Genomic DNA, 14,602 nt, shown 5'->3' on the forward strand with positions numbered 1-14,602 from the left:
TTGCTTTTTAGTTAGTTTTTTTTTGTATTTTACAATTACAATTAGAGGCCCCCCTATAATGTTCACCCCTCCCAAACGATTGCCCCAACGACTGCAATGATCCACACTGCCTATTTATATATATATATTATATACATTTAGTCAGGCCGATAGATGGGCGTCTTGGGTATAAATTCAATTAATATAACATACTCCATCATGGAATTGGAATCACATTGTTGCTTATGTAAACGCCAGTGCAGGCCGAGCTTATGATATAAATGACTATTTTCCCACTCGAGCAGCTTATCCAGTGTCAATTGTGTCTGCAAACAAGTAACAGGAAAATAATTAATGTCCATTGGCACCATCTAAAGAAGTATGAAAATCAAGCTTATATCTTACGCGTTTGCTCAAACATATGACCGGCCAGAGGGAACAGCCCAGAGTGCAGCAGCAACAAACGCAGCCACAAAAGAGCCACTTGACATTCAGGGGCAGGGTCTTCTTCAATATGCCATTGATGCGACCGATGGTCGCTTTGAATTCCTCCGGCGCAACGCGCGATAGCAAACCGCAGGGAAATTCGATATTGAAGCGATTGCTGAGGCCAAAGCTGTAATGCAAGAAAGAAGAAATTCGTATAGACAATTCTCACCTAGTTTATATTTATCTATTTCAGTTATGCAACCAATCAGTCAGTCAATTATTGACAACTTGGCGCCAAATAGCACAAGGTCAAACGCATGAGCGCTGTGCGCCTGCTATCAATGTAAACAAAATAAACACGAGCCCGAAAACAGTTTTTGTAGGTATCAAGAGCCTTGAGCTACATTGAGACTTCATGTATTATGTATGTACGAATAATGTACATATATATTAATATATATACTCTTATACTCTTTATTTCTGTTTACTTACACCGTCATATTGCCCGCGCCTCGTATGATAATTGGTTCGGCCACTGGCATCACTGTCTGATCCTGGAAATGCTCCAAGTCATCCAGTTGCTCATCCTCGTAGATGGCATCGAAATCGGAAAAGGACATCGCTCTTGCTTTAGTTGAATGTTGTTAATATTTACGTTGATCGACTGTTGGCTCCGGTGCTCTCTGCGTCACAGAGAAACTGTTTGCAACGCTTGCAAGGAGATCAGCACATTTTTCATTTGATTAGTAGTTGCGTAAATTGTGATTGTATGAGTGCTACAGTTGGCGTTCAAATAAAATCTCAGTCTGAGTGTTGGGCCTTCGGTATGATTGTTGTTCGCTCGAGACTCTAAATGAACGCAGCTGTCTTTGTTGTTACTGTTATACGGCTATTGTTGTTGTTGTTGCCGTTGATGATGTAGCTGGCGCTGGCGCTGCTTCCGCCATACGCATTGACGTTAACTGCGCTGTGGCATGGACTGATATGAGCTGTGACGTTGACTTCCTTAATTGCGTTGCATTACAAAAAGAAGGCACACAACTGGAGTATATGTATTATAAAATTTAACACTAAACAATAATCGCGTTGATATACATGTGTATGCGTATATGTAAGTAAATGTGCGTGTGTGCGATTCCTCCAGCAATTTTCTGAAGGTTGTGCAACACTGGCGTCCGTCCGCTTTTGTTATTGTTGTTGTTGCTGGTGTTCCTGTAGTGGGGGCCAAAGCAATGTGCATTCGTTTTTGTTTGCTGCGTATTTCGCAATCACTTTTTCACCTATTGCTTACAATTTTGATCTAAAATCGTACACGTTTTAATCGCATAGATTTATTTTCATCACTTTCTAGTAATAAGACTAATTTAAAATATTTGGGCAATTATTTTTTTACACTTTTGTGTTTTGTAATAATGAAAATAAGTTCTCTGCTTAACATTTGTTGTTGCGAGACGACCAGCTGGCAGCTGTTTACGAATTAGGGTTGCCCAACCGTCTCGAAAAGCGAACAATCTCACATTCAAACATGGGAATGACCAGCGGGTTAATATTGATTTATTAATTAGCTATATTAATAAATAATTAAAGTGTATAGTTATATATAATTATAATATATATGGTATATTGATACAGCATATATAAGCGTATGTTCTAACTAATAATAAGAAGTTATATTGTGCACAAATTCGACAGATTAGCAAACATCAATTACTCTGCAGCAATAACAAAAGCATTAATGTAAATATAAAATGACAAGGCATATTTTGTGTGTGTAGGGATCATCCTTCTCCTACTTCTTTTTTGATGCACTCGGGCTGGTCGACTGAAAGACCGAGGAGGCGGACATCAGATTCTCAATATATTGACCAAGGACTTGATTTTCCGAACGTAATTTTAGATTCTCTTCCTTGACAGAGTCCACGCGTTGCGACAAATCGTCCAGCGTATTTTGTAATTCCAGCACCTGCGTAATCAAACGAGATTTCTCCTGTATGTCATCCGGTCCCACGTCAAGGGTGTCCAGCGAATTATGAGATGAATCTGGAGTCGAGCTATGATTGGTAAATGACGACCGCAGCGAGTCCATAGAGCGGCCATTCGCAATGTTTTGCGTTGTCGAGGGTTCATCGTCGTTAATAATAACTGTAACAACCAATAAAATTGTTACTCTTCCCACAGCCGGACGCGCCCAACTTGTTCCACATCCACATCAATCCAATGTACATACCCTGCGGATCTTCGTCAATCGCCATTATGTTATCATCGTTGTTAATTATTGACATGCTGTATAATGTGCTAGCAATGGGTCAACTATCAATCAAATTTATATTTTTTTATTTTATTAAAAGAAATTACACGGAATACTAAACTACCACTTTTTGGTTAAAAAATGCGCTGTTTCACACTAGCTTTCAATCATTTTACAACACTAACCTATTTAATTAAGATTTGTAAGAAGAAGAAAAAACAGTTCCTCCATAAGAAGGTAAAAGTTTAAAAATAAAATTATGATATTGACACTAATATAATATTAATTTTAATTTGACGTGGGTTATATATTCAAATTTGGTTCATTAGTATTTGTGTAGTGGTTCTATTGTGCATATCGCTGATTAAAAGCATAAACAACTGTTGCTGCAGTTAAACGTTCTGAAGTTCCGTTAGATGAATAACCTTCAGTGATAAAATGAAATGTAAGTTTATCCTATAGTAAAAGTTGAGTTCAAAGCAATATTCAATCAAAATAAATTAAAACTATATTTACAATCAACTTTATATGTTGATTGTTTTAAAAATAACCGACGTGAGACTTACTGCAGGGTTGCCACCTGGGGAGCATTCGATCGACGAATTAAAATACACACGCATGCTTTTTGCCATTATAGTTTTTAACGTTGAACTGAAAACAGGTCGTTTAGTAACTAACTTGAAAACTGAAAACTATACAGTTGTGCTTAACTTTAAAACACTGTCCTGATAAAGTGCAAAAGAGTGCACATCTATTTACATATATATGTACATATATATTTGAAGTGTTGCTCTATGGTTGAAGAATAGTTAGCATTTGCGCAAAGTATATAAATATACATTGCCGTAGAGCTGAACAAAAACTTTGTAAATTGTCTACAACTAAGAATAGAGGTAATGTTTATATTTTATCTAAGTGTTGACATTTTCAATCTTAACTTTTTCCAATTGTTTTAGTTCTCCAAGTTGTTGCCAGCCAAATCAACGGGTAAAACAGTTTCTCCGACTTAAACTTAACTCCACTTTAAAAGGTAATCTTTTATTTAAGTTTTACATCCTATAAATTAAAAACTAAATGCAAAATTTAACTATGCTTTTGGCATAAGTAAAGCCCAGATAAGGTATGTACATATGTACATATGTATATATGGCATTGGCATCAGCATAGTCATAGTCATAGACATACGTAACAACTGTAAATTGAAAACCTTTAAGCAAAATATGATAAAGATGCAGTTTACGTAGTTATAAATCCGGCGCGTGGGCTTGGGGCATTAGCAAATGTTGTAAATGTTTTCTCAGCAAATATCTCTATGGAGCATACCAACAATTTATACCAATCTTGTTCAATATAAGTGCTGCCAACTTTGTTTAAAATATGCGTTGTCGAACGAGCGCGAAAATTAACGGCGTCTAATTATTTATTAAAGCTATCAATTTACTATAAATATGTTTAAGTTTTAAAAATAATTGAATTCTGCTTGATTGTTAACAGATTTCAATCATTTCAGGAAAAAACATTTGCTGTTCTAACTGAAAAGATTTTTAAATCGAGCAACAGTGTGGAACTGCCATATTTGGCAAATAAAATACTTCAGCACTAAAAATCCATAATTAAATACTAACATTTGCAAAACAGTTAGCGCGTGATAATATTTAATATATACATAATCAACAGGATATATTTTAAATGTTGTGCCAAATGTGAAAAGTTTTAAGCTCAAATAAATATTTTAGCAAAAGAATATACATATTTAGCTAAAGCAAATAATTAAACGCGAAAAAAAATACCAAATGTGTAGGCAAAGGTGTAGTGATTGAATAAAATGCCAAAACTTGTGCGGCAACGTACGAATTGTCTTGCCTGCAGTTGAAAAGTGTAAAAAAGACGCCATTTGAGTTGACTTTAAACAAAAGTTTTGAAATAAACAGCCAAATATCAGTGTTGGTGCTTCCAATCAAAGAGAAACCTTTAAGTTAAAAAACTAAAAATTAGAAATAATAATGTTGCCCGCCAATGTGGGCACTGCAAATCCCAAACGAGAAGTGCCCAAGACGATGTCGCCCGTAAAATCATTCAGTAACAAAGCAACGGGCACGGTCAAGCAGCCCGAGGAGATGCGTTTCGTGCCCATTGCCCCAAAGCCAGCCAAACCCTGTAATATATCAATTAACAACTATAGCAACAAAAACAACTGCAACAACAACAATACTTACAATTTTAACAATAAAATTAGTAAAAATATTAACAATAATGCATCGCCTGCTATTAAAACGAAATTAATGCCAATAAATATGGTACAGAAGCCGTTCAAAACAAATTTTAATCACAATACTAATTTAACAGCACCAGTGCCGCCCCTCATACAACTGGTTAGCACTGGAACCAGTGGGAATGCCAGTTCGCTACTCTCCATATTGACGCCCAAAACTCTGCTCAATCCCACTTGCACCAAGACCAATGTGCAGGCTTTAGTACCCACACAAGCTCGTCCACAGTCACAGCCACCGCCGCCTGTGTTCATACGATCTGGTACCACTGTGACTACCATTCCAATGCAGCAACAGCAGCTCAAGCAGCAGCAGCAGCAGCTCAAACAGCAGCAGCAGCAGCTTAAGCTGCAGCAGCAGCAACTCAAGCAGCAGCAGCAGGAGTATAAGCTTCATCAGCAGCAGAAGCAATACCAGAAGCAGCAGCATAAGCTGCAGCAACAGCAGAAGCTGCAGCAGCAGCAACAGCAGCAGCAACAGAAGCAACAACAACAACAACTACTACTACAACAACAGCAGCAACTACAACAACAGCTACAACAACAACAGTTACAACAACAACAGCTACAACAACAACTACAACTGCAACAGCAACAACAACAACAACTGCAACAACAGCAAGATGGTGCCATTCCCAATAGCCAGTGTCAATCATCAGTAACATCTGCAGTCTCTACTCAGACGCAATTGATAAATATGGTGGCTGCCAAAGGTTCGCTCAAAACTGGTAAGTTACATTTTAGCACTTATGTAAGGTAGATTAAGATTTGAAGTTCGATCGTCATATAGCTTAACTCAATGTATGCAATTGTTTGTGTTGTCTTCTATGCTGTTGCTGCCGCTGCTGCTTCGTTCCGATTCGATTTCGGTTTTGCCTTTCAATCCATTTCATTTGCTGCGAGTCGCTCATTTAGTTTGTTGTCGCTGGCCGCGTTGAAATAAATTTCTGTGTGCATATGTGTGTATGTGTGTGTGTGCGAGTGTGTGTAGTCTTTTAATATTACTATTATACACATATTACTACTTGTTGTTGTTGCTATTATCATTGTAGCTATCTACTTAACCAGCGTTGCTGCTCTCACTTAACGACTTTACAATTTTGTTTCTCTGTTTCATAATATTAATTAGTTTGAGTACGAAAATAAGATTCATGTGGCTATTTTCAGATTTGTATAGCTCACGTTTTTCATTATATGTTATTGTTGTGGCTGTTGCTTTTGCTGTTTTTATTAAATCGATTGACAAATGATTTAACTGAAATTCGTTTTCTGGTTTTAAGCTGATGTCACAAACTTTTATGTGGCAGTTTTTTTTTTGATGAGGCTAAAAGTCACTTGTAAATATAATACTTAAATTGTTTCATTTTGCTGCTGTTGTTCTTGTTCTGTTTCTTCTTGTTATTGTTGTTGGTATTTTTTATCAACGTTATGTGTGTTCGACATGAATGTGTTTATATATACATATATGTATATATATATGCAAAAGTTGCGGGCGGGCGTGCACATCGTCTATGACGATGATCAGGTTTTTGCAGCTGCAGCTGCCCCAAGCGAGCGAGTGAAGAAATCATAAAATTTGTATATTGTATGAGAAAAGTGCAGCGAGGACAACGCTTAAAACTTTCAAATTTCAACTTATTTTAACAAATATTTGGATGCCTTGCCTTTCTCAAGTGACTCAACATTATCAAAATCACCAACAACAACAACAACCAAAAACAATAATTTGTATCACAGTATATAAACTGATATATATATGTATATATATATTTATATTTATATGTATATATATTTATAATATATTATATTATATATTTATGTGTACATATATATTTATATATATTGCGTATGCAAGCAAACGTAAACACACTTTTCCTTTATGCTTATATAAATTTATTGTATAATGTTAATTTGGTTTCTGTTTTCTGCTTTCAGCTGCCGCCGCTGCTCCAGCCCAAATTTCGTTGCTATCAAAAAAGCAAACTCCGGTTATATTGAGCAAGGCGGCCGTGGAGAAAATACGCTTGAAATTTGGTCAGGTACAGGCACAGGCTAACTCCGGTGCGCTTGTCCTGACCAAACCACTGAAGACCAATTGTGGCAACGGCAGCAGTCAAAATACTAACAACAACAACATCAGCAACAATTTCAATTCTAGGCTAGCTCCGGGCATTGGGTCCAGCTCCATGCCAACGGCAACGAACCCTCCCATGCCGCCGCTGGTGCCCACATCGATGCCCACATCACTGGCCATGGCCAACAACGCTTTGCCAGAGATCAAGATTACACCGCTGCCCGCAGCTCCCATGAACGGCACCAAAATTATGAAAGTACAACCAAGTCCACTGACTGTGATTGTGCCCGTGACTCCGGCCCCGCAACTTACACCAGCAATAGCAGCAATAATGCCTGCAGCAACACCATTAACACCAATCCCAAAACTAAGTCAGCCAAGTGAGCAGCAGGGATCACCCAAGTTGCAGCGCTCCAAATCGTTAGCGAGCAATGAGGACAATGCGACAATTATTTTGATACAAAGTAATGCAACAGAGCGACGGCATTCGGTGGCGATTATGGCCAAGGAAGTGGACGTGGTGGAGCAGCCAACTCATATAGAGACCATAACCATAGATGACGATGACAGCGAGGAGGAAAAGGAGGCAGAACAAAAGCAGAAGCAGCAACAGCAACAGCAACAGCAACAGCAACCACAGCAAAGGCTGCAACAGCAACAAAGGCTGCAGCAAGCAGCAACACCAACACCAACAATTTCAGTTCCAACTTCGAGAAAAAACTCCACAGCCAGTCGTAGCAGCATTGCGAGCAGCTGCAGCAGCGATGTGGAAATGATCATTGTGCCATGCAGTAAACCGGAGGAGCCCAAACAACCCAAACAGCAGCCGCTGGAAACAAAGCAATTGGGCAATGGCCCCGTCATCAACATTGTCAAAGCTGAAACATTGCCAGTGTCAAAAGAAGAGTTTGAAAAGTCGCTGCGTTGCGATGAGCATGTGGACAACAGCTCGCCCTCGTCCGTGTGCACCAACAACACTCCGAAATCGGGCATCCTCACGGTAACGCCCATTGCACAACTGCAAAGCAAAAGTGTCGAGCCCAATGTTTCCTTTGCATTAAACACCTTTAAGCGGAGCATGCAACAGAATTTCGGCATGCTGCGCTGGCGGGAACGACAGCCAAGCATGCTCCAGAACTCCAAGATGCGCTTCGAGCTGAATCGCTTCAATATGCTGCAACTGGCAGAACGCTGTGAGCCTCGTCGCGGTCCAGCCAGTTACTTTGAGAGGGCGCTCATAGATCGACCTGTGCGAAGACCGAACAGCAGCAGCGATCCGTTGCTCTACTTGTGCTCACGTTGCAATTGCCATGGACCCGCCTCTGATTTTCTAGCACCGAGTGAGTCAACTCCATAATCTAACCAAATTGTGCCCGTGGGCTAATATTTGATTCTTTATTGCAGGATTTTGCTCGACTGCCTGTGTGCGACGCGTTCACAAACGTCGCCAACTCAATCCGCCCAGCGCTGCCAGCGAAAGTAAAATAAGTCGCATGGAACCAAAGGCAACTAATGGTCATCTACAGCAGCAGCAACAGCAGCAGCAACCACAATATCAGCAGCCACAGCTTCATAATCATAAACTGCTGCAGCAACAGCGCGAAAAAGAACGCCATCGTGAGCCTAGATCGAACGAATCGAAGCCACCTTTTCGCTGGACTGAATATCTCAAAATGAAAGGCAATGGCGGTGCGGCGCCAATACATCTCTTCCCAAATCCGTTTCCCATTAATCCCAATTGCTTTAAGCGGGGCATGAAACTGGAGGCCATCGATCCGGAAAATTGTTCGCTATTCTGTGTGTGCACCATTGTCGAAGTGTGTGGCTATCGCTTGAAGCTCAACTTCGATGGCTATTCCAGTATGTATGATTTTTGGGTCAACGCTGATTCGATGGACATTTTTCCGCCAGGCTGGTGCGAACGCACGTCGCGTGTACTCCAAGCGCCCAAGGGTTATTCCTCGGATCGTTTTAATTGGTATCGCTATCTGGTCAAGACGAATGCCAAAGCAGCGCCCTCATTACTCTTCACCCATCTTAATACATCCAATCATGTGCAGATTAATGACTTCTCTGTGGGCATGCATCTGGAGGCGGAGGATTTGAATGATACGGGCAAGATTTGTGTGGCCACCGTAGCGGATATACTGGATGAGCGTATACGCATACATTTCGACGGCTGGGACGATTGCTACGACTTTTGGGTGCATATTAACTCGCCCTACATCCATCCCTGCGGCTGGCATGAGGGTCGCCAGCAGCTGATCGTGCCGCCTGACTATCAGAATCTTACGTTCAACTGGGCCAGCTATATTGAGGAAACGGGAGGCATTGTAGCGCCCGTGGGTTTATTCAAGCCACGCGAACCCATGGAGTTTCAGGCACGCATGAAACTCGAAGTAGTCGATCAACGTAACCCCTGCCTGATACGTCCAGCGACCGTGATGACACGCAAGGGCTATCGCATTCAATTGCATCTGGATTGCTGGCCAGCGGAATACTGTTTTTGGCTGGAGGATGATAGTCCTGATCTGCATCCGATTGGTTGGTGTGAAGCTACCTCACATGAGCTGGAAGCTCCGCCCAGCTTCAAGCAGAGTCCCCCACAGATGCCCTGCGATGTGCCAGGCTGTCGTGGCTTTGGCAATGCCAAACGCTTCAACCTCAATATGCACGCTCTGCGCGACTGCTGTCCCTATGCACCGGACAACTGGCGCCAGTGGCGTGCCAAGACGGTGAAGCCGCCGCGAGTCCTACCCGAGCATATCAAGCGAGCCAATTCACCAATAGCGCAGTGTCAGCCACTATCGCTATCATCATCATCATCGTCGTCGTCGTCGTCATCGTCATCATCATCGCAGTCACCACCCCCTCAGGCACAGGTTGTGATGGATCCCTCGCCCATTTCAGTAACGCAATTGAATACCAACTCGAAGTCTGCGGCGGCCAAAGCGAAGACAATCGAAAAGGCGGACACACCACGAGTAAGCTTGGACTCGGACTCGGCCAACTTAAGGCGCGATGCGCCCACGCCGATACCCATGGAAATTCAGAACCAGACACCAGCCCCAGCTGAGCCGGACGAAGTCAATCCGCGCTGCTTAGCTATAGCCAAGACCATTGTGACCGAATATGGACCCCAGCTTGCACGCAATTATCGCCTTTGGCAAAGGAACAGCGACTTTGATATGACGCAGCTGAGAAGTAATCCGCTCTACTGGACCAACTGGGATGTCTATGAGTTTGTCGAGCGGGCGCTTAAATCCTCCAGCATTGCGAAAATGCTTTTCGACGAAGAAATCGATGGGCGCGCGTTATTAATGATGGGACGAAAAGATTTGGCCACCTACTTTAAGCTCAAAGTGGGGCCCACGGTCAAGCTCTTCTCGCTGATTGTCAATCTGCGCATTGCGGTCGCATGTAAGTTTGAGACCAAGGAGACGGGTCTCAACATTAACCATGTCAAGGACTCAATAACTGCAAAACGGGAGCCGCTAGAGAATAACTCGCAACCCAATACCGAGAATCCTTTAGCGGCAACTACAAATAACCAGGAGCAGAGCAATGTTGTTGAACAATTGGCAGAACAAAAAGAAGAGGAGTCCGGGGAAGAGGAAGAGGAGGAAGAAGCTGAGGAGGAAGAGGAGGCGGAGGAGGAAGATGAAGACGATGTTGACTTTGAATTCAAAGAAGAACCAGATGAAGTGTTACCGGATGATGAGGATGTTGTGCTGGACAGTGAGGACTTCCTATGCGTAAAGCCAATGCACGGGATGATCAAAAATGTGGACACCGTCGCTGATAAAGAATCGGATGTCACCATGACTCCCTTGGATGCGCAGCCTGTGAGTGCATCATAGGGTTTACTTTTTGCAGCGTCAGAAGAAGAACACGATAAGGATAAAGAGAAAGAAGAGGAGGATGCTGATGAGGAGGAAGAGACAGACGAATATGACGCTGATTGTGAATATGAAGAAGCACATCAACAGCCCATGTCTGACGAGGACGTTAAGCTGGACAACGAAGACTTCCTATGCGTTAAGCCCTTACACAGCATGGTCAAGAGTGAGAGACCGCTTGAAGATGAGGACTCGGATTCAGACACGGATTCCCTGGATGCGCTTCGCGTGACCGCATCATAGGGTTCCATCCATCCGACGCCAGCCATTATGTTTCAATCACGTTTAGATTTAAGTCCATCAGATCAACTGTTAACCACGGAAAAGCAGTCTAGTTAGTTGATCTATTCATATAAGATTTGTTGCGTTGGATCGTTTTCATTCAATTAATATTGTGTATTCTATTGATATAGTAACTAATCTTTAAGCGTTTCAATTAAAGTTAATGTATAAAAGTTATTCCTATATCGATAATGTTCCTAATGGTTCCCCTCCCACTTTTCTTTAAGCTATGCGCTTGAGTAAACGATGGAAAATGCGTTTATTGGAGCTGTGAACCGAACCAGATACTTTTTTGAACTAGCAATATCACGTATTCGCTGAACTTCTGCTTGGTTCGTGCGATTCATGCAGCGGAACGCAATGTGCCATATGCATATACTACAATAGTCAATAGAAGAGGAATATGGAACTAATTTGGATTATAATTTCGATGTGATGTTCGAGACGAAGTTCGCCTTTCCCTTGGCGAAGCTTTCATTTTTTTTTGTTTGCTATTCAGTGATGATGAAGCAGCTTTATTTTCATGTGGCATTGATAATCGACGTACTTCCTCTAGTTCTCCTTCCTTAACTAATGATAGTAATCTTGGTGTATCAGACTCCTTCTTATTCTCTGTCAGCGTTGACTCTCGTACATTTCTTACTTCTGTTTGTAATTTTTGTTGATCTGGTTCCTGTTTAACTGGATTCAAATTGCTTAATGATTCTGCTTCAGCTGGTTCTAGTTCGGTTTGCGAATTTTCTTCTGCTGCTGCTCTTACTGACGATGCTGCTCTTACTGATGATGCTGCTCTTACTGATGATGCTCTTACTGATGATGCAGCTCTTACTGATGATTCTCTTACTGATGATGCTGCTCTTACTGATGATGCTCTAACTGCTGGTGCTTCTACCGCTGCAGATGGACGTAATGCTGCTGCTGATGATGATGATGATGATGACGCTACAACTGCTGCTGATGATGGTGCTGCTGCTTCAGTCTCGGTCTCATCTTTTATGGCCAAAGTGCCGTCCGATGCAAAGAGCAGATTGCCAAATAGACGCGTCACATTGACAAATTGTTGAAAGGAGCACATATTTGTGTAATACAAATTGTTGTGTATCTGATATCTCTTCAGTGCCAGCAGCAAATCCCTATCGGAAATGGTGTCTGCATTTTGCAAAATCAACATCAGGGCATGCAGCTCCTTAATGTTAAAGATCAGAAAAGTATTATCAGCGATCAGCTTTCGAGCCATTGGCACCATTTTCTGCAACGGAGCTGAAGATTATGAGAATGAATGCTTAGCGAATAATTAGCATTACCTTTCCCACGAGCTTCAACATGGCCGGGCGATTGTGCTCGTTGGCCAGCTGAAACATTTTCAGCACTGTGCACATGGGCCAATCCTTGTTGATGAATTTGCTAATGTAGCCATCCACAAAGTCGGGCATCTTGTATTTGGTGGCCAAGTAGATGAGATCTGGGAATATGTCGATCTTGATGTCATTATATATCTCGTATGTGTATATATAGAGCAACAGAGTTTCGTATGCATCGGGCTTGGCGTCATTCACATTGATCACCAGCTGTTTTTTGTTGAAGTCCATTTCGCGGAACATGCGCTCGAACTCCTCCGAGGCGGAGGCTAACAAAAGCTTGTGGCATTTGAATTGGCGGCAGCAGCAATTCATTGATTTACCAGAATACCAAACTTTCAGCTCACAATCCGAAAATTGTCCAGAGCGGAGCAATTCCAAACGACGTAACTTGCAAAACATCATTTACATATTTGAAAATTTGATACAATACATAAATTTGGTACTAGAACCGATGACTCCTGGGAATCATAGAAGTAACAGACTTTTTCCCATTTTCAAATTCGACTCTTTTCCTTTATTGTCGCCTGTTTGTAGGTTTGATTTGTTAGCTTTTTGCCTAAAGCTTGCTTAAATTGTTGGTTTAAAATGTCAAAATCTCCCAACTTAGATACTCGTGTTGCAGTTTTGGGATCGAGTTCATCGCCGGCCGCAGATGAAGCTGCAAGCACATCCTCATCTACCGCACGGGCGAAGTCTCCTCTTGCCCAAGATATACCCTCGACCAAGAAGCGTCGCCTCGACTATTTGCGGAACGGCATTGATGCCGATTGCGAGGTGCACGTAGCAAAGAATCCGAATGGTGTCGATGAAGCCAGCAGCACATGTTATAAGAAATTTAAATGCCATCGACTATTTCTGGCAACCGCTTCTGAGAAACTCGAACATGATATTTTTCAAAACAAGCACTGGAACGGGATATTGCAGATAAATGGCGTTTCGCCAGAGAGTGTGGAAGTTTTTTTGGAATTCATTTACACATTTGAGCTGACAGCGGAGCGAATTGATCTGCTCATCATTGGGGATGTATTCATATTGTCCTGTGCATATAATCTGCCCGACTTTCTGGTCAAGTTTTCGGAAGAGCTAAAGAATGTTACGTGGCCATTGGCGGGCATATTACCGGCCTACGATCTGGCATTTCGCCATAATATTTATGATCTCGAAAATTGTTGCATAACCGTAAGTTTTCCGTACATTTTTGAATTTCTCCCTAATCGAGTGGAACTCGATATTTTCGAAACTTCTTCAGAAAATTTTAGAACATGCAGCGGAGCTTAAAAACGAACCCGGAATTATACAATTGCAAACGTACGCATTTAACTACGTCATCCAATACTGGCTAGCCACCCAGGTATATTCTATATATGTTATAAAATTACAATTAATAATAATGAATTTACTTTATGCAGGCGCTACCCACAAACGAAATAATTAAACTAATACAGGAATACCAGAAAGAACATAATTTAATTTTTAGAAATTCGCTTCATTTTCCACATTTCATTAAGATAATCAAATACTTTCCCAGCGTGCTTCTCGACGCCGAAGGATTCATACATACATATTGATATGAATATTAAATTTGAACGCAAACGGTAAATGTTCGTTTGCCTAAATTATTTGACAGCCTAAGTTTTCAAGCTAACATAGCTATGTAAATTCGCATATGACAAAATAATCAGTGTAATAAAACAGGCTATTGGTATTTTTTTTAACATATTCCTAAGAGATCAGCTTAATGGCAGCCCTGTTATATTAATCTGAGAATATTTGTTATACAGCCAATAAAATTACGTTTTTTTTTGTTATCGACACATTGTTTTTAAGAGAACCAGTAAAATATTTTTACATATATTTATACCTTCGTAATGGAAATTAATACTTATATTAAATGCCTAGTTATCCCTTCTTTTTAAAATGAGCTATAATAAAATATTGTTTATATAATAGTTTACCTATAACTGAGCTAAAATTTTTCGAGCGAACAAACAATTTCAGTTCAAAATGATGCACATGCAGCAAGCTATCGAGTAGTTACTATCGATATATTTAGCCATCCCT

General features: G+C 41.1%; 5 protein-coding genes and 1 long non-coding RNA gene across 7 annotated transcripts; 3 read left to right on the forward strand and 3 right to left on the reverse strand.

Annotated features, from left to right (window-relative positions):
• Positions 1-4: 4 nt before the first annotated feature.
• On the reverse strand, positions 5-1,028 carry LOC111595916 (cysteine-rich hydrophobic domain-containing protein 2). Its single transcript, XM_023309866.2, has 3 exons — positions 901-1,028; positions 385-595; positions 5-305 (listed from the first exon to the last, which is right to left on the reverse strand). Exons 1-3 carry the CDS (start codon positions 1,026-1,028, stop codon positions 138-140), a joined length of 507 nt encoding a protein of 168 aa, XP_023165634.1. The 3' UTR covers positions 5-137.
• A 1,012-nt stretch (positions 1,029-2,040) lies between these two features.
• Positions 2,041-2,823, reverse strand: LOC111595920 (short coiled-coil protein). Its single transcript, XM_023309871.1, has 2 exons — positions 2,636-2,823; positions 2,041-2,550 (listed from the first exon to the last, which is right to left on the reverse strand). Exons 1-2 carry the CDS (start codon positions 2,688-2,690, stop codon positions 2,198-2,200), a joined length of 408 nt encoding a protein of 135 aa, XP_023165639.1. The 5' UTR covers positions 2,691-2,823; the 3' UTR covers positions 2,041-2,197.
• Positions 2,824-3,328: 505 nt separating this feature from the next.
• Positions 3,329-4,308, forward strand: LOC111595902. Its single transcript, XR_002751228.2, has 3 exons — positions 3,329-3,549; positions 3,613-3,686; positions 4,167-4,308. It is a non-coding gene; the product is annotated as an uncharacterized LOC111595902 (long non-coding RNA).
• An 88-nt stretch (positions 4,309-4,396) lies between these two features.
• Positions 4,397-11,247, forward strand: LOC111595899. Its single transcript, XM_030224805.1, has 6 exons — positions 4,397-4,860; positions 4,960-5,196; positions 5,362-5,653; positions 6,861-8,339; positions 8,404-9,983; positions 10,053-11,247. The coding sequence occupies exons 1-6, from the start codon at positions 4,660-4,662 to the stop codon at positions 10,857-10,859; spliced, it is 4,596 nt and encodes a 1,531-aa protein (XP_030080665.1). The 5' UTR covers positions 4,397-4,659; the 3' UTR covers positions 10,860-11,247.
• Positions 11,248-11,322: 75 nt separating this feature from the next.
• LOC111595900 lies at positions 11,323-12,950 on the reverse strand. Its single transcript, XM_023309840.2, has 2 exons — positions 12,485-12,950; positions 11,323-12,429 (listed from the first exon to the last, which is right to left on the reverse strand). Exons 1-2 carry the CDS (start codon positions 12,941-12,943, stop codon positions 11,590-11,592), a joined length of 1,299 nt encoding a protein of 432 aa, XP_023165608.2. The 5' UTR covers positions 12,944-12,950; the 3' UTR covers positions 11,323-11,589.
• A 157-nt stretch (positions 12,951-13,107) lies between these two features.
• Positions 13,108-14,235, forward strand: LOC111595901. Of its 2 annotated transcripts, none has more exons than XM_023309841.2 (3): positions 13,108-13,720; positions 13,791-13,892; positions 13,951-14,235. In XM_023309841.2, the coding sequence occupies exons 1-3, from the start codon at positions 13,127-13,129 to the stop codon at positions 14,107-14,109; spliced, it is 855 nt and encodes a 284-aa protein (XP_023165609.2). In that variant the 5' UTR covers positions 13,108-13,126; the 3' UTR covers positions 14,110-14,235. The 2 variants fall into 2 exon arrangements, with proteins under 2 accessions (XP_023165609.2, XP_030080597.1); XM_030224737.1 differs by having other exon boundaries at positions 13,801-13,892; positions 13,951-14,031.
• The last annotated feature ends 367 nt before the right edge of the window (positions 14,236-14,602 follow it).

Source organism: Drosophila hydei, unplaced genomic scaffold, assembly GCF_003285905.1.
Source record: "Drosophila hydei strain 15085-1641.00,03,60 unplaced genomic scaffold, DhydRS2 tig00008119-arrow-pilon, whole genome shotgun sequence".
Classification (NCBI taxonomy): Eukaryota; Metazoa; Arthropoda; class Insecta; order Diptera; family Drosophilidae; genus Drosophila; species Drosophila hydei.